Source organism: Neofelis nebulosa, chromosome 8, assembly GCF_028018385.1.
Source record: "Neofelis nebulosa isolate mNeoNeb1 chromosome 8, mNeoNeb1.pri, whole genome shotgun sequence".
Lineage (NCBI taxonomy): Eukaryota > Metazoa > Chordata > Mammalia > Carnivora > Felidae > Neofelis > Neofelis nebulosa.
Genome location: NC_080789.1, coordinates 107,187,734 through 107,208,926, shown reverse-complemented (window position 1 = coordinate 107,208,926; position 21,193 = coordinate 107,187,734). Strand labels below are relative to the sequence as shown.

General features: G+C 44.5%; 1 protein-coding gene and 1 long non-coding RNA gene across 52 annotated transcripts in view; one reads left to right on the top strand and one right to left on the bottom strand.

Annotated features, from left to right (window-relative positions):
* The window catches only part of CACNA1C (calcium voltage-gated channel subunit alpha1 C), a 752,159-nt gene that overhangs the window by 655,121 nt on the left and 75,845 nt on the right, over window positions 1-21,193 (bottom strand). For 16 of the 50 annotated variants that reach the window (XM_058744186.1, XM_058744225.1, XM_058744218.1 and 13 more), the window contains exon 1: window positions 4,683-4,795. The exons of the other annotated variants lie outside the window; for them this stretch is intronic. In XM_058744186.1, coding sequence (XP_058600169.1) covers window positions 4,683-4,731 — 49 coding nt within the window. In that variant the 5' untranslated portion in view covers window positions 4,732-4,795. Of the gene's footprint in view, window positions 1-4,682; window positions 4,796-21,193 lie in introns of those variants that run through there. 50 annotated transcript variants of the gene reach the window in all.
* On the top strand, window positions 2,027-18,192 carry LOC131520217 (uncharacterized). Of its 2 annotated transcripts, XR_009265986.1 has the most exons (5): window positions 2,027-2,268; window positions 9,820-10,197; window positions 10,483-10,527; window positions 17,922-17,983; window positions 18,075-18,192. It is a non-coding gene; the product is annotated as an uncharacterized LOC131520217 (long non-coding RNA). The 2 variants fall into 2 exon arrangements; XR_009265985.1 differs by having other exon boundaries at window positions 9,820-10,527.

Here is a 21,193-nt window from a genome sequence, read left to right as displayed (position 1 = left end):
GGGATGACGCCAGCTGACCTGTTACTACCATGTAACAAATAGATGCCTCACCAGGCAGGAAGAATTACTGAAAAGGAAGAAAACGCTATGGTCCACTCATTCGCCCCTTCTTAACCTGATAGCAAGAGGTTCTCAGACCTCACAGAATTTGCCACAACTAAGAAGGCCAACTGAAGGGATAGAAAAGAAACAACCAGGAGTTGGAAAACATCACTGAAAATTAGAACAAATCTCAGTTACTGACTAACCTGGGTCTCGGGAGCTTTTCTGCCATTACCCAGCATGAGCCCAGCCAGACTCATAAACAGAAATCAGCTGTGAAGTGTACCCAGTTGTTTTTGTGGTTTTTTTCCCCTAATAAAGTTAGGAAAACGCCTTCTTGCCTTTGAGCTGACAAGCTCTGTAACCCTATAGGTTAGGGTTTCCAAATCCCAAATTTCTGGTCACCTCATATTCCACTGGGCTTGGGAAGTCCTGGCCCCTCTGGTTACTAAACCATCTATGGTAAATCAGGGAGAAAATTAATATACAGCCATAACAAGTTCAGCTAATCACCCAAAAGCCTCCCTCAAGGCTGAGTAGGATGCTGTTTTAGAGGTAAACAGAAGTCTGAGGTAAGAGTGTGCAAAAGTGGGAGAAATCCAAAGTGGGTTTTCTTTACCAGAGGGTGGCAAGGTCACTGAGGGCCTCAGTCACACTGGGGGGTCCTCTGGTGTGTGTGCTGGCACGGGAACACACACTGGTCTTTGGGGTTCTCTGCACTGGGGCAGGTATAGACATAAGCAAAGAGTCACAGCACACAGGAAATTCTCTCCAAACTCTCCCAATCTTTCCTCACCAAACCCAGGGAGACTGCCCCTTTCCTGACTCCTAAGCCCTGGAGTGCCACCTACTGGGAGAGGCAGAAAGCACATCCACTTTAGGTCTTCTAGGTCTGCATTCATTCGTTCTCACCAGCATGCATTCATTCATGTATCAAGGGCCTGAATGAGCGGGGACCTGTGCCAGAAGTAAGGATACAAAGATCAGCAGGGCCTCAAAATCCCCATTCGGTATGCTTCAGTGTTAAGTCCAAAGTATTATATACATAGATGAACCCACCTAGGACAATGTTCACTCAAAGAAAAAAATGCAGGAAGAGTTCAAGTCATCACCAAGACTCTGAGAGGCAGCTGCAGGGGCTAACAGCTCACCGTTTCATCTGCAAAGTACTATACCTGTAACATCTACTTGTAGAGAACAATTCTCCACTTAACATTTCTACCATATGAGGTAGAAATGTCCAAACAGTCTTAGGGGGCTGCATTACCAATATTCCTCTCCACAACTCACTGGGTCCCCAAAGTGCATTAAACTCTTGTATAATCTGAAATCTTTTCCTTATTCAGTGTGTGTGTGTGTGTGTGTGTGCGCGCGCGTGCGCGCGTGCATTTAAATACTCTTAGCATGTGCTCTATGGAAATAATGAATAATTGGTTCTTGTAATATAGTTTATTATGTAGTATTCTGATACACTGTAAAGTATCAGAGCAATACTAGGAATGATATTTTGAGCCTCAATAGCCCCTTTTCTCCAGTTTCCTCCATCCAGTACCCAGAGAAAGAGAAGCTAATGTCATGCTTTCTATAACCCACACAAGCTAAGGTGCAAGCAACATTGTCTATGACCATTTGTAAAGAGAGTTAACTGTGATCATTATTATTATTACTTTATTATGATGATTACTATTCTGCCGTATTGCTAAGTAGTTAAAAGAAAAGCACAGTATGTCTTCCCTCCCAGAACACATGTTTCTCCCCTCTGCCTTGTCTCCAGCAGATAAGGGACATTCTGATGTTTTATTTGCTAACTGGTTGACTATTAAGAAACTCATTTGCTAGCTGGAGCCTGCAATGGAAAATCAGCCCAGAAAAGTGGGAGGTTGGCGTGGGACCGAGTAGATAGGGCACCAGAGGTGAGGCAAGGCCCACATGAGCCACTCCCAGCCTGAAGCCCAGGGTCAAAAGCCAGTCCTTCAGTGAACCTTCAGGCTATCCCAGTGCACTGGCCACTGGTCTCCATATCCCAACTCTCAATGCACAAGCGCGCGCAAACACACACACACACACACACACACACACACACACACACAGCACTGAAAAGCTGGGGAGAAAGGGCCAATGCATCCAGTGCCTTCAACTCTGTCAGGAAGAGAAGAATGTAAAGCCCCACCACTGGCAACTTTTTTGGTTCTCCACTCTTTGGTTCGCCACCATCACTGATCTGAGGTAATTGTTTGGCTTCTCTACTCTCTTTCCTGAAACTCTAACCCCCAATTATGTTTCATCACCCCTTTGGTTATTAAACCACAGCAACCCCTTCCTTGTAGATATTCGTGCTTTTCCAGGTCTGCCCTTCCCTACCTCCATCACCCTCCATCTCGCCTCCCTGCAAAAAAACCCTGGGCAATGCCAAAGACCAGGGAAAGGGGGATGGGAAATGGAGGGGAGACAGGGATCCTGGTGCTCTTTCACCTGAGAACCGCATCCAGGAATGGAGGCAAAATTGCTCATGTGAATTATATAATCACTGCAGCTTCAAGGGAGAGAACTGGAATTCAGGTTGCCATAGTGTTTGTTGGCATGTTGCTGGAAAGGCAGAGCTCCCGGCCACGGCTCACTTGCTCCTGTCCCTCCATCTTTCTCATAAACCTTTCCAGGGTCAGTGCTCCTACTTTTAATGTCTGCTCCCTGCATATGGGGTGGGAGGAAGGATGCCAGGGAACAAAGGGGCAAAAGAAAGGAAAGGGGCCAAGAGGGGTTTATCCTGCACTAAGAGGGGACCTGGTAAACTAATATTATCGTTATGCGAATAATAATTCTTACCACAGTATACTGCCATCATTAGTGATAGTAAGGACAATACTATTGAGCTCTCCTCTTCAAGGCTGCTTACCGAGTTGAGAGCCTGGAGGGGAGACATCCATCCCCACACTTCACAAATATCACCCTTTCCTTTGTGTTTCTCACCCTCTCCCTCCTAATGCATCCACTGCTCCATCTGATAGAAAGGGGACAGGGGAACAGGTGAGGGATAGGGTCATGGCATCGAGAAATCCAGGGACAGAAGCTGTCCTAATGACAAAGCCCTGGCTCACCCTAGAACCCATGGCCCTTGACAAAATTCTTTCTACCAAGAAGTCAAAATCCTCACGCTGCCACCCCAGCTGGAAAGCAAAGGGACAGCTGACCCTCAAATCGGTTTCAGGATGGACAGAGACCAGCCAGGTGGCTCTAAAGGACAGGGGCTCTGTCCCCAAATGGTGGAGATGGGGGCAGGAGGAGGCTGGAATAAAGAGACATGGAGACAACCGCTCCCGCCACACACACCAGGCTGGGGTCCTCAGAGAATCACTTAAAGTATACCCCAGGAAGTAACAGGACTAACAGCGACAGGTATTCAGGAGGAAGAAATTGAAAGGAAGATTGTAAACAGGGAGGCTTGGGAAACTGGGAGAGAAAAAGGAAAGACTACACCCAAAAGAGACAGAGAAAGCCATAGAGACAAGACAGAGATGAAGCTGGAGGCTGCCACACTCCAGCAAGACCAACCCTCCACACTCCATCATAACCTTAACCGCTGAGCAATGCCAAAACATAATAACTTGTTAATATGGGGATGGGGGTGAGGGAGAAAGTTTCCAAGAAGAGGGGAGTTACCTGAAAGCCTTTCCCCCTCACTGGGGGGAGCTGGTGACACTTGATGCCAAGGATGGAGATGCTGGCAAAACACTGGGCAATAGTGTGCAGCCGCGTGAGCTTGGCACACCCTTTCATTATTTCCTTAAAACATGAAAAAGCAAAGCCCACACACCGCCCGAATTCTAACTGCTTACATCCTCAGGTGCTAGCCCACATGTGGGTGCGAATAAGAACACACGGGGCGTGGGTGCACTCGGGGTCAATGGCAGTAGAGAGGTGGGTGGGTGTAGGTGAGCCGGGGGGAGAGAGGGAGAGAGGAAGAGAGGAGAAAGGGAGCCGGGCGAGAGGAAGGGAGACAGAGGAAGCGAGGGAAACGGGAAAGAGGGAGAGAGGCGCCGAGTCTCACATCTGCATCCCGGGCCCCCACCCGCCACCTGGAGCGCGCTGCCGGGGGGAAGGGGCGCCCGGCTGCGAGCGGGATGCCCGGCGGCGGCCGGGGGCGCGAGGCCGACCTGGGGCGGGGTGCGCGCGCGCGCTCCCAGCCGCGCCCGGAGCAAGGCGAGGGACCCTGGCCCCGGGGGCTCGGCGGCGCCCCCTCCCCCCACCCGGCGCCGCCGGCCGGGCAGTTGGGCTTCCCAGGCAAACGCGAGAAAGCGAGGCAGAGCAGACACTTGGGGAACTTTTCCCCCTCGCCTGGAATTTCATAGGAAACACATGCTCTGGAGAAGCCGGGCACGGGGAGGGGGAGGGGCGGGAATTTTCCGCTCCGGCTCGCGGGCGGCTCCGGCCCGGGTCCCGCCGGGCTCCCGGCCGCTCGGGCGAGGCGGAGGCGCCCCGCTGCCCGGCGCCCTTCGCGGACGCAGCCCGGGGCAACTCCGCAGGGACCGGCCCAGGGGCCGCGGGGAGCGCGCGGGGGAGAGCGGGAGAGGGGTGGAGAGGGCGGGGAGACCGGGCGGGAGACCGGGCTGGAGCCCCGGCGAGGCGGCGGGGTCCAGCCTTACCTTGGTGGTTTTCCTCTGGAATGTACATCCTCGTGTTCTCATTGACCATTGACCAAAAATTGTTTTAAAAGGAGAAGAAGCCACAAAGAGGAAGAAATGGCCAAACACCCCCAAGCGGGTCTGGATTAATCCCTCCTCCGAGGTCGGCGGCTTTCGTGCAAATTCAAGGAAGCCGTGGATCTGCAGTATTTTCTTCTTCCCTTCTGAGGATTACCTGATTCCCATTATTGCATCAAACACCAAAAACTGCTCCTTTCCACTACTGCCTCCTTTTGTGAAATTGTAATGCATCCTCAGTACATCCGGGCCCCTTCCAAGAATTTAGCACCGCACCTCTGGCGGCTACACCGTTCGAAAAAATAAATCGAGAGAGGCAGAGCGAGAAGAGGTGGAAAGGAGGGGAGTGGGGGAGCAGCGGACCCCTGGACGGGGGGAGAGGGGTCCGCCCGGGCCAGCAGGGGGCCGAACCGTCTCTGCCCGCTCGTGGCGAGTCCTCCTCGAGGCCCCTGTCGGCTTTTTTCTGTCAAAAAGATCCAGCAACTCCTGAGGGCTAGCAGGCAGGAAGAGGCGCCGCCGCCGCTCCGGGCCGCGCCGCGCCGAGCGCCGTTCTGGCAGGGAGCTGTTTCTGCAGAGGCAGGGAGAGGGAGACACCGGGCGCGCGAGAGAGCGCCGCGCTCACTGCCGCCCAGCCCAGCCCCGCCGCGCCCGCGCCCTCCCCTGCCCGCGCCCGCCCGCCCTCCCGGCGCGCTGGAGGCAGACGCGCTGAACGCTTCCAGATGTGGCGGCGGCGGCGGCGCGCGGGGAGCCGGGCGCACGGCTCAGGGCGCACCGCGCGGACTTGAGCCCGAAGTTGAGCACCCGCTCGGGCCCTCGGCCGCGCCGCGCGAGCCAGCCTGCTGCCCACATGACGTCAAGGGGAACGAGGCGAGGCGGCGGGCCCGGCGAGGGGCGGGGGTGAGGGGCCGCGCGGGGCGCCCCCGGGGAGGGCGGGAGGGGGGGGCGGGCGGGCCGGGGCGCGGACACACCCCCTCGCGCCCCGCCGCCGGCGCCGCGTCCCCCACCCCCACCCCGCCCGCCTCCAGCCCCCCGCCCTCGTTATCCTCGGCGGCACCGGCGTGTCCCTGCGCGGCAGACCACGACGGGAAGGCCTCTGTGAGCGGAATTCCAAGAGGGGAGAATACAATCTGCCCAACTACCAGAGTCTCTTTGCAGATCGGGCCACTGAACAAAACAGCAAAATGAGCCGTGATTCCGTGATTCTGTTTGATCAATTATAATCAGAGCGGTTGTAGAAGTGACATGTAGAGGCGAGGATGGGAAGAGGGGAGGGGAGAGAGAGAGAAAGGGCTGGAGAGGCGGGGCCTCGTAGGCTAGGCGGTGGTGCCCAGATGTCTGAACAGATTAATAGACCCAGGTTTTCCAATTCCTTGGAGGCAGCCGAGCACGTGTGCTACTAGGATATCCTTACCTACTTCTCTTAATTATTCCTGCCACTCCCGAAGGAATCTATTGAGCGTCTCTCCTTCCCGGAGAAGCAAACATTTCTCTCCATCACTGCAACCACAGCCAGTTCCAGGGCACCCCCTGCAGGCCCGGGCTGCTCTAGAATGGACCTTAGTCAGCTCTAGCAGGGGAACCTGCAATTCCCTCTGGGAAAACCTTTACCTTCCCGCCCTCAGACCGCCTCACTTCCCATCCACACTCATTCCTTGGGTGATCCCATCTGTCTTCACGCCTTTAAGCAACTGTCTATCTCAAGTTTGTATCTCCGGCCCAGACTTCCTGAGTGCCAGGCTACACAGCCAACCTCAGTCTCCACTTGGGAGTCGGACAGACACCTCAAACCTGACATATCCAAACCCTGAATTCCTTATGTTCTGTGCCTTCCTCCTCACACAGCCTTCCTCATCCCAGCTGATGGGGCCAAACACCTGGAGTCATTCTTGACTCCTTTCTCTCATCCTCCTACATCCCTTTTGTTCTACCTTTGGATAAATGCAGAATATTACCACTTCTCAGTTCCTCCCCTACTGCCCCCTTGGTCTGAGCCAACATCATCCTTCACCTGAGTTTCTGCAGTAGCTGATCCCACTGGTGTACCTTTCCCTCCCCACTTTTGGTATATCCCTAATACAATGGTCACAACGATCCATTTAAAATGTCACATCACTGTACTCCTCTGCTCAAAACCCTCCAGTGGTTCCCATTTCACTTAGTAAAAGCCAAGTTCCTTAGAGTAGCCTACAAACTCACCTGAACAGTAGTGCACACCTTCTCATCTCCTAGTGCTCTCCCACCTGCTCCAGCCACACTGAATCCTTGCTGTTCCCCAAGCACTTACAGGAATTATCTCTCCCACTGCCCCTTTCTCTTTCTGTGTCTCTCTCAGTTCCTGTCTCCCCCTCTCCCTCCCCATCTCCATCTCCCTCCCTCTCCATCTCTCTGTCTCTCTGTCTCTCTCTCTGTCTCTCTCTCTCTCTGTCTCTCTCTCTCTCTCTCTCTCTCACACACACACACACACACACACACACACACACACACACACACATTCCCTGAGCCCTTTGCTCTAACTCTCCCCATTGAGAAACACTCTTTCCTCAGATGTCCAGTTGGTGAACTCCCTCACTTCCTTCAAAACATTGGGGAAATGTCACTTTCTCAATGAGGCTCATCCTAACCACCATATTTATTTTATTTATTTATTTGTTTGTTTGTTTTTGAGAGAGAGACAGACAGAGCGTGAGCAGGGGGAGGGCAGAGAGAGAGGGAGACACAGAATCCGAAGCAGGCTCCAGGCTCTGAGGTGTCAGCACAGAGCCCAACGTAGGGCTCAAACTCACAAACTGCAAGATCATGACCTGAGCTGAAGTCAGACACTTAACCGACCCAGCCACCCAGGCGCCCCCTAACCACCATATTTAGTATGCAACCTGTCCAACCTCCCCCCAGGACTGCCACTCTCCCCTTTTCTCTAGTTTTTACATGGTATTTAATCCGTAACATAATAAAGCCTACTTATTCATTAATTATATTATTTATTGTCTTTATGCCCCCACTAAAATGTGAAACCCATGAGGACAGAGATCTTTGTCTATTTTGTTCACTATTGTATCTCAAGTGCATAAAACAATGTCTGGCAGACAGTAGTTAATAAATATGCATTGAATGAATGAATGAATGAATGAGTGAATGAATGAATGAGTACCTGAAATGGTTTAGGAGTACTAAAATTCACTGCATCAAAATATTTCCCACTGTCCCCTGCCTGGTAGCTGAAATCCCACCATTCCATCTTCATTCCTTTGGCCAAGGGTTTTGGCCCCAGTTGAAAATGCAAATGCCCCCTGGGAAAGGCATTACACATTATCAGTCATCCTCATTCTCCTGTAAACAGTCTAGATTATACAGTGCCTACCTTTAGAAAAGCAGCCTAGATTTAGAAACAGTCTAGATTTTGTTGGTTACAAGAGAAATCTGACTTCTTCACCATTCTGGTGTTTTCATACTCAATTTTCAACCTAACAGAGAAAATTAGAAATGACACAAATCTAAATATCTCTTCCACTTAGTTTCAGGATGCACATAGAAAAATGAACACACAAAGAAAAATGAACACAGTTCTCTTCCTTAAGGCCTTCCTTATAAGCCTATGTCAGAGTGATAAGTGATCACACCATTGAGTGATCTGTACTGTGTAAGTGTTTTACAGGCCTCACTCGTGTAATCCTCATTGCATCCCTAGGTGCAATAGGTGATGTGATATTGCTCTTCGGGTCCCCATTTTATAGATGTGGAAACTGAGACTTAGAGACTTCAGTTACATGTCCAAGGTCACCCAGCAGGTAAACTGTAGAGTCTGGATTTAGCCTAGGAGTGTCTGACTCCAAACATCTACTCTTGGAGAGGATGTTTGAGAGTGATCTGGGGTGGGTAGAAGGATGAAGAGTTTAAAATGATAGTAAAATGACTGCAAAATGTGCTTCAGAGAATTCAGAGCCTGATAACAGAACAGAGTATATGTATGTTGGGGGGGGGGGATGCGGGAGGGGAGGGCACATGCTGGATTTATAGCCAGGCTTTTCTAAAGGTAGGCACCGTATAAATCTAGCAAGTAAATATTACCTTCATGCTTCTTTAGTTTCATTTTTCACTTCTCTATTCAGCTGTGAAATGTGTTCTTTCCTTTTCCAGAAAAAAAGGTATTTCCTAAATATTTGGTCTTGCATTGTACACCTCTATCCCTGGAACCTTTGGAACACAGCCCTTGGTGCTCTCTCTCGAGGTAACAAATTCTGAACCTGACAAACGAAAACCATTCTGAATTCTGATTTGAGGATCTGGGAGGTGATGGGAGCAGAGGGCGAAGTCTTTCTATCTCTTCCATTGCCTGTCTGATTCCCCAGCTGAAGGTGTGTTCTCCTCTCCCACGGTTCTTCATTTGTGCCCTCTGTCTACATGCTGGTATGTTTGTACATAATATTATATTTGTATATGAATGTGCCTTTTCTCCACCCCCACTGCATTTCAAATGTCTTAAGGAAGAGAACTGTGTTCATTTTTCTTTGTGTATAGCATAATGTTTTGTACATTATGGACACTCAATGTATGTAGAGTTCATGATTCATTATGGAAGAGATTCCCTAATGTGACCACAAATATTTACTATACTTAATTTGTTAATTATGGTGTATGTGTAAAAGTGAAAGCCTTGGTGAAAGGCTTGGGAACAATCTAAATATTCAATTTAGAAGGTTGATTAAATAATATCAGAATAGAGGTAGGTTATCTACATATAAAAAGTCATTTGTTCTTCAGAACAGCCCTCTGAGGGAAGTACTATTACCGCCATTTTGCAGGTGAGGAAACTAAGGATAGCTAACTCACCTGCCCATTTTCACAGCTAGCAAATGTTGGAAGACCTGGTATTTGAATCCCTGTAGTCTGTCTTCAGAGACTATGCCATTAACCACTTCATAGATAAACTAGGTACATTCATGCTGTGGAATTCTTACACAGATGTAAACAATGTTAAGGAATAATATTAATGACATGGAAAAGGCTATTCACACTAAAAGAAAAACAGGTTATAAAATATCATGTATGCTAAGATTACATTTTTCTTGAATATTTGAACTAGGTGTATATTTGAACTAAGAAAAAGACTACAAAGGCTTCACACCAAAATGTTGACAAGAGCTTTCTTTGGGAAGTAGGATCACAGGTACATTCTTCTTTTTTTCTGTCTGACCCAAGGCTGCCAGGGAAGAAGTGAGTCAGAAGGCTCTGCCTCAATGTGCCTTCCAAGAGGTTATCTACCCTCTGTACCTCAGTAAGGCCATGTGCATCAGTGAAGTGGCACCATTGGAACATTGGTGCAGCGGTTTTGCATCAGGCCAACTTAACTAATTCCTTCCTAGAATTACCTTCTGTATGTAGTTTCTCAGGATTGCCTACAACAGATATTTGTGGAGCATTTGGAAGGTAGAAGTGAAACGGCAGCTTTCATGTTGTGAAGGTCAATGTGTGGCTACGGGGGCTGCTTCAAACTTGTCAACACATTGTGACCCATCCAGGGACTTTCCCTGTTGGTGTGGGCCCACAGCCTTCCCCAGCTCCTGCCACATCTTCCCCTTCAGCTACTCTGAGTCTGGAGCAAAGCTTAGGTCCCGTTCTGTGGTAAAGGGTACCAGCTTTTGGTTTCAAAGTCAAGGTTGAAAGTGGCAAGAGAAAAATAAAAGTTCCTTTGGGGGTTTCACTTTGGCCTCACTCTCTCCCACCTCACATCTGGCTTTTCTTCCAGACTTCTGGCCCTGCTGATCTATAACTACTTCAGACCCATCACTGGGTAAGTCTCAGCCCTATAACCAATCCCTTCCTCCCTGTCACCCCCAGTACTCATGAGGGTACTGCTTCCTTAATGAAACCTAACTGATTCATCCCAGCATTTCCCAGGTCACTTGCCTAGATGTTTTCAGGAGTAAATAGTGCCCAGAACATAGGTGCTCTTTATATATACTTTTTGAATTCAGACTAAGTACCATCACTTAATAACACCTAGTGAGTGTCTGGTATCATGGCAGGTGCTTTAACCATGGTTAAGAGCCTGGTCTTTGGAGACAGGCCAAGCGTAGAATCAGGCCCTCCCTGCTATAAGCTGTGGGGATGTGGACTCCTGACTTCACCTCCTAATGCCCAGTTTCTACAAAATGGAACTAGCAATAGTACCTACCTCTCTAGAGTGCTTGGGAGAATTAATAATCCAGGTAAGGAGTGTGCAATGTGCTCATTTAAAGTTGTTATCATCCCTCATCCCCGTAAGAAAGATTTATCAAGTGTCTAATATGTGACTCCACCACAGCTCTGCCAAAGAGACTCACCCCTGCCCATTTAAAACTATAAAGCATTTAAAAATATAAAGGTGCCTGAGTGATTCATTTCGTTGAGTGTCCAACTCTTGATTTCAGCTCGGGTCATGATCTCAGCATTTGTGAGATCAAGCCCCACATCAAGCTCCATGCTAGCAGCACAGAGCCTACTTGGGATTCTGTCTCCCACTCTCTCTGTCCCCCGCCCCCTCTCACATTCTCTCTCTCTCTCTCTCTCTCTCTCTCTCTCTCTCTCTCTCTCAAAATAAGTAAATAAACACATTAAAATTGGGATTTGAACCCAAGTCTATGCAAATCCAGAGGCTGTGTGCAGTCCACTCTACTACACAAGACAATTCAGGTACTGGATCTAAAATGGAGGGGAGAGAAAGGCTTCAGGAAAACTCGCCCTACTCACAATTCAGTGAGCAGAGCTAAAGAGGGTGGAGTGATCCCTGCCCTCCTTTTGAGAGGCCCACAATAACCCTGCTGCCTTCATAACCCATGTCAGTATTGAAGAACCTCTACTGACAGACTTCTTTTCTATATCACATTGGAATCCCTCCTCCTCACCTACTTATATAGAAGCCATAGGATAAAAACAGATTCCCGCTAACCCATTGGGTTGTCTTTATATACTGCATTTAAAGAGAGCTCTCCTGGCAGCTCAGCCCCAATTTCAATTCCAAAGAGGAGGCCAGAGTGTTTGAGGTGTGGGGGGAATTCAATCCTCATCCTAGAGCAAGCTTAAATGGCAGGGATAACGTTGTGGTAAAATACCCACCCTTGTGACTTTCAGCAATACTTAACGCCCAAAGGTAGAAAGCAGCGAGATGGTTGATGGCCCAATCCTGAAGACCAGCTGTTCTCGCAGGAGAATTCATATGCCACATGTGAGTTCAAATCATGGCACTCTCTTTTCTAACTCAGCAACTCAGCGGTCCAGGCTAAGTCACATAAGTAGCCTGTCCCCCTGTTTGCCCCATCTGAAAAATGGGGCAAGTGGCCTCATCTCTTATGGCTCTTTGCAAAGAAAAGCTGATACCCAAAGAAGAGCTAAGTCATTAAAATGACTTTCTTGATTACTTGTCAAGGCCCTGAGAAAGTCAGCTTCATATGGATGACCTGCTAACCCTCAGAAGGAATCCCCTCAGTAAGTCTCAGAACCAGTCCAATATTGTGTCCACCTTTCAGGTGCTCAAGGGCCTTCACAGAGTGGAAGCCATTCCCATATGTATTAATGTCGTAGGGCTGCAATAAAAGATTACCACTAAATGGATGGTTTACAACAACAGAAATTTATTCTCTCAGATTTGAGGGCTGAAGTAAAAAAAAATCAGCAGGGTCGTGCTCCCTTCAGGGTCTCCAGGGGACCATTCATTCTTTGCCTCTTCCAGTTTCTGGTGGCTGTTGGCATTCCCTGACTTGTGACCACATTACTCCAATTTCTGTCTCTGTGGTCACCATTGCCTCCACCTCTCCTGGCTGTCAAATATGCCTCTGCCTCACATTTAAGACATCATTTGTTGGTGGACTCACTGATAATCCAGGATGATCTCTTCATCTCAAGATCCTTCAGTTAATTACATCAACAAAGACTATTTTTCTGAATAAGGTAATATTCACAGGTTCTATGGATTAGGACATGGACATATATTTTGAGGAGTCTCCATTCAACTCACATACTACCTTCACTCAGACTAAGTCCCTTCACCCATTCTCATTTCAATCTCAAGTCCAATATTTACTAGTTACTGAAACTTGGGCAATCTCTCTCTCTCTCTCTCTCTCTCTCTCTCTCTCTCTCTCTCTCTCTCTCTCTCTCTGTTCTTCATTTATAAATGGAAATTATGGGCATATGTTAATACTTGAATGAGTGGCAAATAAACCTAGCGCAGTTGCTAGACTACAGAAGATACTCCTTTCCCTCAATACTCAACTTCACACATGTAACAACTCTGTGGGGTAAACATTATCCCCAGTTTTTATTTAAAGAAATTGAACATTTGGGGAAGTTAAGTAACTTGTCCACACCAACTCAGCTGAGTAGGAGTGGACCTGACTTTAAACCCCATAGTTCATTTTGCTACTCAGCCTCCCTAACCTCTTTACCTTCTTAACTGTTCCAGGCCAATTCCAAAATTATTCCCTGTGCTAGATAGAATATGGTTTTTTTTCTTTTTCTTTTTTGAAATTTAATCTTAAGTTTTAATTTTATTTTAGAGAGAGTGAGCAGGGGAGAGGTCAGAGGGAGAGAGAGAGAGAGAGAGAGAGAGAGAGAGAGAGAGAGAGAGAATCCCAGGCAGGCTCCATGCTCAGTGCAGAGCCACTGAGATCATGACCTGAGCCAAAATCAAGAGTCAGACATTCAACCAACTGAGCCATGCAGGAGCCCCTTAACTTTCCATTTTAATTCCAGTTATTTAATGTACAGTGTAATATTAGTTTCAGGTGTACAATATAGTGATTCAACACTTCTTTACATCACTTGGTGCTCATCATAACAAGTATATTCCTTAATCTCCACCACCTATTTCACCCACCCTGACCCACCTCCCCTCTGGTAAACATCAGTCCTCTGTAGTTAAGAGTCTGTTTCTTACTGGATGGCTCATTTGGTTAAACATCTGGCTTTGGCTCAGGTCATAATCTCACCCTTGGTGGGTCTGAGCCCCACATTATGCTCTGTGCTGACAGCTCAGAGCCTGAACGTGCTTTGGATTCTGTGTCTCCCTCTCTCTCTGCCCCTCCCCTACTCAAGCTCTGTCTCTCTCAAAAATAAATATTTTTTTAAAAAAGAGTCTGTTTCTTGATTCTCTCTCTTGTTTTCTCCCTTTGCTTGTTTTGCTTCTTAAATTCCACATATGAATAAAATCATATGGTATTTGTCTTTCTCTGACTGACTTATTTCACTTAGCATAATACTCAATAGCTCCATCCATGTCTTTGCAAATGGCGAGATTTCATTCCTTTTATGGCTGAATAATATTCCATTGTATATACGTATCACATCTCCTTTATCCATTCATCAATCGATGGACATTTGGACTGCTTCCATATCTTGGCTATTGTAGATGCTGCTATAAACATAGGCGTGCATGTATCCCTTTGAATTAGTGTTTTTTTTATTCTTTGGGTAAATACCCAGTAGTATGATCACTGGATTGTAGGGTAGTTCTGTTTTTTGGGCTTTTTTCAAGTTTATTTATCTATTTTGAGAGAGACAGAGCACAAGCAGGGGAGGGGCAGAGAGAGAGGGAGTGAGAGGATCTCAAGCAGGCTCTGCACTGTCAGCGCAGAGCCTGATGCGGGGCTTGAACCTCCAACCATGAGATCATGACCTGAGTTTAAATCAAGGGTCAGACACTTAACTGACTAAGCCATCCAGCCACCTCTAGGATAATTCTATTTTTAATATTTTAAGGAAACTCCATACTGTTTTCCACAGTGGCTGCACCAGTTTGCATTCTCACCAATAGTACAAAAGAGTTCCTTTTCTCCAAATCCTCACCAATACCTGTTGCTTCCTGTGTTGTTAATTTTAGCCATTCTGACAGGTGTGAAGCGATATCTCATTGTAGTTTTGATTTGCATTTCCCTGATGATAGTGATGATGAGCATTTTTTCATGTGTATGTTGGCCATCTATGTGTCTTCTTTGGAGAAGTGTCTGTTCATGTCTTCTGCCCATTTTTTAACTGGCTTATTTGTTTCTGAGTGTTAAATTTTATAAGTTCTTTATATATTTTGGGTACTAACCCTTTATCAGATATGTCATTTGCAAATATCTTTCTCCACTCCATGAGTTCCCTCTTAGTTTTGTTGATTGTTTCCTTGGCTGTGCAGAAGCTTTTTATTTTGTTTTTTTTCTTTTAAAGTTTATTTAATGTTGAGAGAGAGCAAGTGAGGGAGGGGAAGAGAGAGGGGGAGAGAGAGAATCCCAAGCAGGCTCTGCACTATCAGCGTGGAGCCCCACGTGGGGCTCAAACCCATGAACCGTGAGATCATGACCTGAGCAGAAATCAAGAATCTGATGCTTAACCAACTGAGCCACCCAGGCTCCTTGAAGCTTTTTTATTTTTATGTAATCCCAGTAGTTTATTTTTGTTTTTGTTTCCCTTGCCTCAGGGGGGACTCATCTAGAAAAAAAGCTGCTGTGGCTGATGTCAGAGAAGTTATTGCCTGTGCTCTCTTCTAGGATTTTAAGTTTTCACGTCTCACATTTAGGTCTTCAATCCACTTTTAATTTATTTTTGTGAGGTATAAGAAAATCATCCAGTTTCATCCTTTTGCATGTTCCTATCCAGTTTTCCCAACACCATTTGTTGAAGAGAAATTATTTTTCCCGTTGGATATTCTTTCCTGCTTTGTTGAAGATTAATTAACCATAGAGTTGTGGGTTCATTCTGGGTTTTCTATTCTGTTCCATTAATTTATGTGTCTATTTTTGTGCCAGTACCATTCTTTTTTGACTACTATAGCTTTGTAATGTAACTTGAAGTCCAGAATTGTGATACCTCCAGCTTTGCTTTTTCTTTTTCAAGATTGCTTTGGCTCTTCAGGTTCTTTTGTGGTTCTATACATATTTTAGAATTGTTTGTTCTCAGGGTGTCTGGGCGGGTCGGTAGGTTGAGTGTCCAACTCTTGATTTTGGCTCAGGTCATGATCCCAGGGTCATAAGATAGATTGAGCCCCTCATCAGGCTCTGCACTGAGCATGGAGCTTGCTTGGTATTCTCTCTCTCTCTCTCTCTCTCTCTCTCTCTCTCTGTTTCTCTCCCCTTCTGCCTCTCTGCCCAACTTGTGCTCTCTCTCTCTCTCTTTCTCAAATTAAAAAGAAAAGAATTATTTGTTCTAGTTCTGTGAAAAAATGCTGTTGGTATTTTGATGGGGATTACATTAAATGTGTAGATTGCTTTGGGTAGTATAAACATTTTTTAAAGTTTTATTTATTTAAGTAATCTTTATACTCAATGTGGAGCTCAAACTCATGACCCCAAGATCAAGCCACATGCTCCTCCAACTGAGCCAGCCAGGTGCTCTTGGGTATTATAGACATTTTAACAATATTTGTTCTTTTAATCCATGAGCATAAAATGTCTTTCCATTTCTTTGTGTCATATTCAATTTCTTTTAGCAGTATTATAGTTTTCAGAGTATAGATCTTTCACCTCTTTGGTTAGGCTTATTCCTAGGTATCTTACTATTTTTGGAGCAATATTATTATTTTATTTTTTTTTTTTTAGTTTATTTATTTATTTTGAGAGACAGAGCATGAGCAGGTGAAGGGCAGAGAGAGAGGGAGAATGTCAAGCAGGCTCTGCACTATCAGAGTAGAGCCTGATACAGGGCTTAAACTCATGAAACTGGGAGATCATGAACTAAGCCGAAATCAAGTGTGGGATACTTAACTGACTGAGCCACCCAGGTGCCCTGAAAATGTTTTTCAAAGTAAACTGTAAAGTGTTTTCTTCAGTAAACCTTCCAGAACCTTCCTCTTCTAACCAACTTTATAAACGTTCTTTCCTCTCCCTCCATCCTTTTGTAAATGCATTCTAAGTTCTCTATTATCTTTAAAACATGTTTTCCCCCCCTGGCCATCAGAAAGCAGTTATCAACTCTCTTGTTCAATCCACAGCCCTCCTATTAATACCACTCTTGGTAATTTCACCTTTCCTTTGATATTTCAGCTGGTATTAAACCTATAATGTCTTTTCTCTCTGACACCTGGTTTTTCTCTTTCTTTAATAATATATGGATAATAATAATGGATAATATCCATTATCATGGATAATGGTTCAGTTCATACCTGTGCTCTGGATCATTCTTTCTTGAGTAGTCACTTTGCATCTATCCCTTTTAGAATTCCATGGCATTAATTTCCACCTTGCTTCCCTACAAGATCACAAATCACGTTAGACTAGAGTTCTCATAGCCTTGAAAATTTTGGGTTCTTGATCTGACATAGGTGAGGTAGCCCTTTGCCTGACATTTGGGGGAAGGGTACCTTATTGGACAAGAGAAGGATATTTGTTCCCTAAGACCTCTTTTTTGAAGATGGTCCTCTATTCTGACTATAGATTCTAAGGATCTTTTATTGGGATACCCTGGATCAACCTGCAGCAGTCCCCTGCCTGTACTAAATCTGAAAGAATACTAATATAAGCTACTTAGATAGGAATAATTCCAAATATTTACATTCTCAGAAAGTAAACCCAAATTTCCTATAACTAATTACGCTTGATCTGGCTTAGTCACTCTATCTTCTAAATTGTTGAAAAGTGATTTTCCAAGCCCCAGGAGATGGAGAAGTTATAGCTGAACATTACCACCATTACAGTGAGGTCAATGCCCCATAACACATCTAGGTAACAACTTAGACAAAGCAAAGCTGAAGGGCTTACATGGTCCACAAAAAGAATATCTTCCTAGTGATGACTATCATGAACTTGCTAAATGACTTCAATTCAGTAACCAGGTGGAGACTGGTAGAGTCAAGAAGTTGGCAGAGTTTTCAAGTGCAACAGGAGACTTGGAACTATTTCTTCATATGACCCTGCAGAACCAGCTCTACCTACTAGAGAGGTCTTAGGTTAAAAAGTCATATTTGAAGACCAGTTTCATTCTTTCAAAGTTTGCCAGTTTTGCCTTTTTCCAAAACAGATTCAAGTTTTCTGTTTTTCTCATGTTCAGTCCTGCTTCTATAATCATTTTTTGCAATGAATATAACCTCATTGTTTTATTATTTATCACCAACCCTTGGTAATCATTTTTTTCCAAGATGATTAATGCTGCTTATGAACTGACACCTATATCAACTTTACTACAGTTTAATTCCAATAATATTGTTTTCCTCCCCTTCTGGGCACATGGAAGAGTGCACTTCTCAATTACTCTGTACCTGTACACACTGTGGGACTAGTTCCGACTAATGAAATGTAAGTAAAAATGACATGTGTCACTTCAAGTTTGAAGTGATGAAAGACCCATTGCGATGTTCCCATTTCTCTCTTCTGCCACATAATCCAGATGGTGCAGCTACAAGACTGAGAAGCATCCATCAGCCTAGATCCCTGAGTGACTTTGTGCAGCAGAACCTCTCCCACAAACCCCCTCTGGATATATAGAATGAGCAAGAAATAAGCATTTATTGTACTAAGTCTCCAAAATTTGGAAGTCATCACCAATGTGCGACATTGCCTATCCTGACTAACGGACTAGTATAAATCAACAACTCTGTGTGTCTGTGACCCATGTGTGCTAGGGATATGCCAAGTTCTGATTAGTTGAATTGGTTCCCATTCCAATCAGCATAAAATCATTCAATGATTCTAATTCATAAGAGGGTATGTTGTAACCATAACAATCTTGTGATAGAGTAATATTGACAGCCATTTATAATTTATGTGGCATATAATAGCTTTTATTTGTTCTAGATAAATCAATGACAATATCCATTTCAACTGATTCTGTAGATGAAATATCCCCCAAACACACTTTTCTCTTAAAATCTACTGAAAGTAAAGGTATATTTATGCCTGTATTTATGTTGAATAATCTAGGCAAACTAGTCTTATCTGGATACATCAAGAACATGTTAGCAATTTCCTAAGCAGGTTTGGAAAGTATTTGGAGTAGTTTATGGCATCTTCAAACTGATGTATGGGTTATCTTCATGGTACATGGATTGTTTTAATGGAATCAGTTTCCAGATCCCCAACTTTCACATATATCCAATCTTAACACTATTTGAAGGACAAACTGGGGCAGAGGTTGGAGGCTGCCAGCCACTTTCTCTTTCTCTTCTGAGCTTTCACAGGCATCCTTCACTCACATTACAGAAGAAAGTCATGCCTTTATATACACACACACACACACACACACATACATCCTTCCTTGATCCATTTCCCTGTGATGCGAGTACCACCAGGGCACCAAAAAAGGAGATATTTGAAATACTGATGTCCAGAAAGCCTCCTTTAATCAAACACCATACCCTCTCCAGTCATCCATCTTTGTAAGAGATACATTTGGGATAATTTTTAACTTTTATATTAATCATTACTTCATTGGGGATTAATAGCCAAAATATATAAAGAGCTTATATAACTAAAACACCAAAAAAACAAATAATCCAATTAAAAATACACATTTTCCAAAGAAAATATATAGATGTTCAACAAACACATGAAAAGATGGTCAGCATCACTTTTTATCAGAGAAATGCAAATTAAAACCACAATAAGATATCATTTTACATACATCAGAATGGCTAAAATCAAAAACACAGCAAATAATTGTTGGTGAGGATGTGGAGAAAAGTAACACTCATGCACTGTTGGTGGGAAAGCAAATTGGTGCAGCCATTGTGGAGGCTTTTGAAGGTTCTTCAAAAAATTAAAAATAGAATGATCCAGTAATTCCACTACTGGGTATTTACCCAAAGAATACAAAAACACTAATTCAAAAAGATTTTATGCCCCTGTATGCTTTATTGCAGTGGAATTTATGGTAGCCAAGATATGGAAGCAATCCCAGTGCCCAACCAGAGATGAATGGATAAAGAAGATGTGGTATATTTATACAATGGAGTATTACTCAGCCATAAAGAAGAATGAAATCTTGCCATTTGCAACAATGTGGATAGAGCTAGAGGGTAAAATGCTAAGTGAATGAGTCAGTCAGAGAAAGATAAATACTATATTGTTTCATCATATATGGAATTTAAGAGAGCAAATGAACAAAGGAAAAAAAGAAACAAAAAAAAACCAGTCTCTTAAATACAGAGAACCAACTTGTGGTTGCCAGAGGGGAGGTGAGTGGGGAGACACATGGAATAGATAAAGGAAATTAAGAGTACACTTTTTTTGATGAGCATTGAGAAAGGTATAGAATTGTTGAACCACTATATTGTGCACCTGAAACTAATGTAACACTGTATGTTAATTATACTTGAATTTTTAAAAAAGCTCATAATGTATGTATGTTGTCTTGCTCGATTGTATATTAATAATATTTGTGATGATAATTCAACCCAGAAGAAACTTGTAGCACCAAGCCTTATAGTCACAGGAAATTTTTTTAGTTTACATTTAAATTTATATACCTCTTTTTGTTGCAGAATAGTATGATTGTGTAATCAATGAGAGACTTTTCAGCATAAAAATATATTGCATCAGGGTAAACTTTTATGGAGGAAATGAAATGGAAATATGTTTCTAAGGTGAAAAAGAAATGATGCAAAATCTTATTTAAAAAGCAGCTTTTATATAATATTTTTGAGTGGATAAATAGAGGTTTCAAATAGCAATGGTGTTTATATTTCATTGGAAACTTTTTAAAGAGGGGTGCAACAGTTTTATTTTATTTTAAACTGTCAAGATCTACAAAGCACCAGAAATTGCATCATTTACAACCATTTAAACTTATTTTGAAAATTTTTGGATGTTAACTTGAAAATGTATAGTGAAGCACATACTTTTTGAAACTCTTTTTGGGAAATATGCAAGCAAAGCAGTGTAGGGACTCCTGGCTCAACAAAGACTGAGGCCCAGGGAGGCCCACCTAGGGCAGCCGATGGATAGGCTAACTCTGCCTCCACACTGGTGTGCACTGCTCTTCAGAAGGAGAGGTGGGCTCCCAACGCCAGGTGCCTGGTCTATAAGCATGTGTTTGTGAAACAAATTAACATGTCTGATTTCTCCTTCCCACCCTTTGTTTATCCCCAACATGGTCTTGAGCAATTTGCCTGCCTTCTCAAGGTTTTTAGTCTTGAGATTCTTAGAGAAAGAGATGCTAAGTGTCACGTGGTCATGTCTCTGGTTATCCCAGAGAGTATAGAAAACATCCTTTGGAAAATGACAATCCAAACACTTCTGAGGATTCTTTTTGACCCCAGATTATTTGTATTTTATTCCAAGACAGAATCATTCGATTTTCAAGTATGTTTTTAATCCATAGAGACCCAACAGAGAAGACTATTGGACTTCACTGCTTGGGTCTACCCTTTCAACAACTTGAGATTGGGTTTTCTCAGCCTCAGGAGAAATTCTCCTGGTTCTGGCCTTCAGTCAGGATTTATTGAACAGATCTGAATCTGTCATATTTTAATGTACAGTCTGGGAGCCAAAAAGGTTAGGTATTAGAAT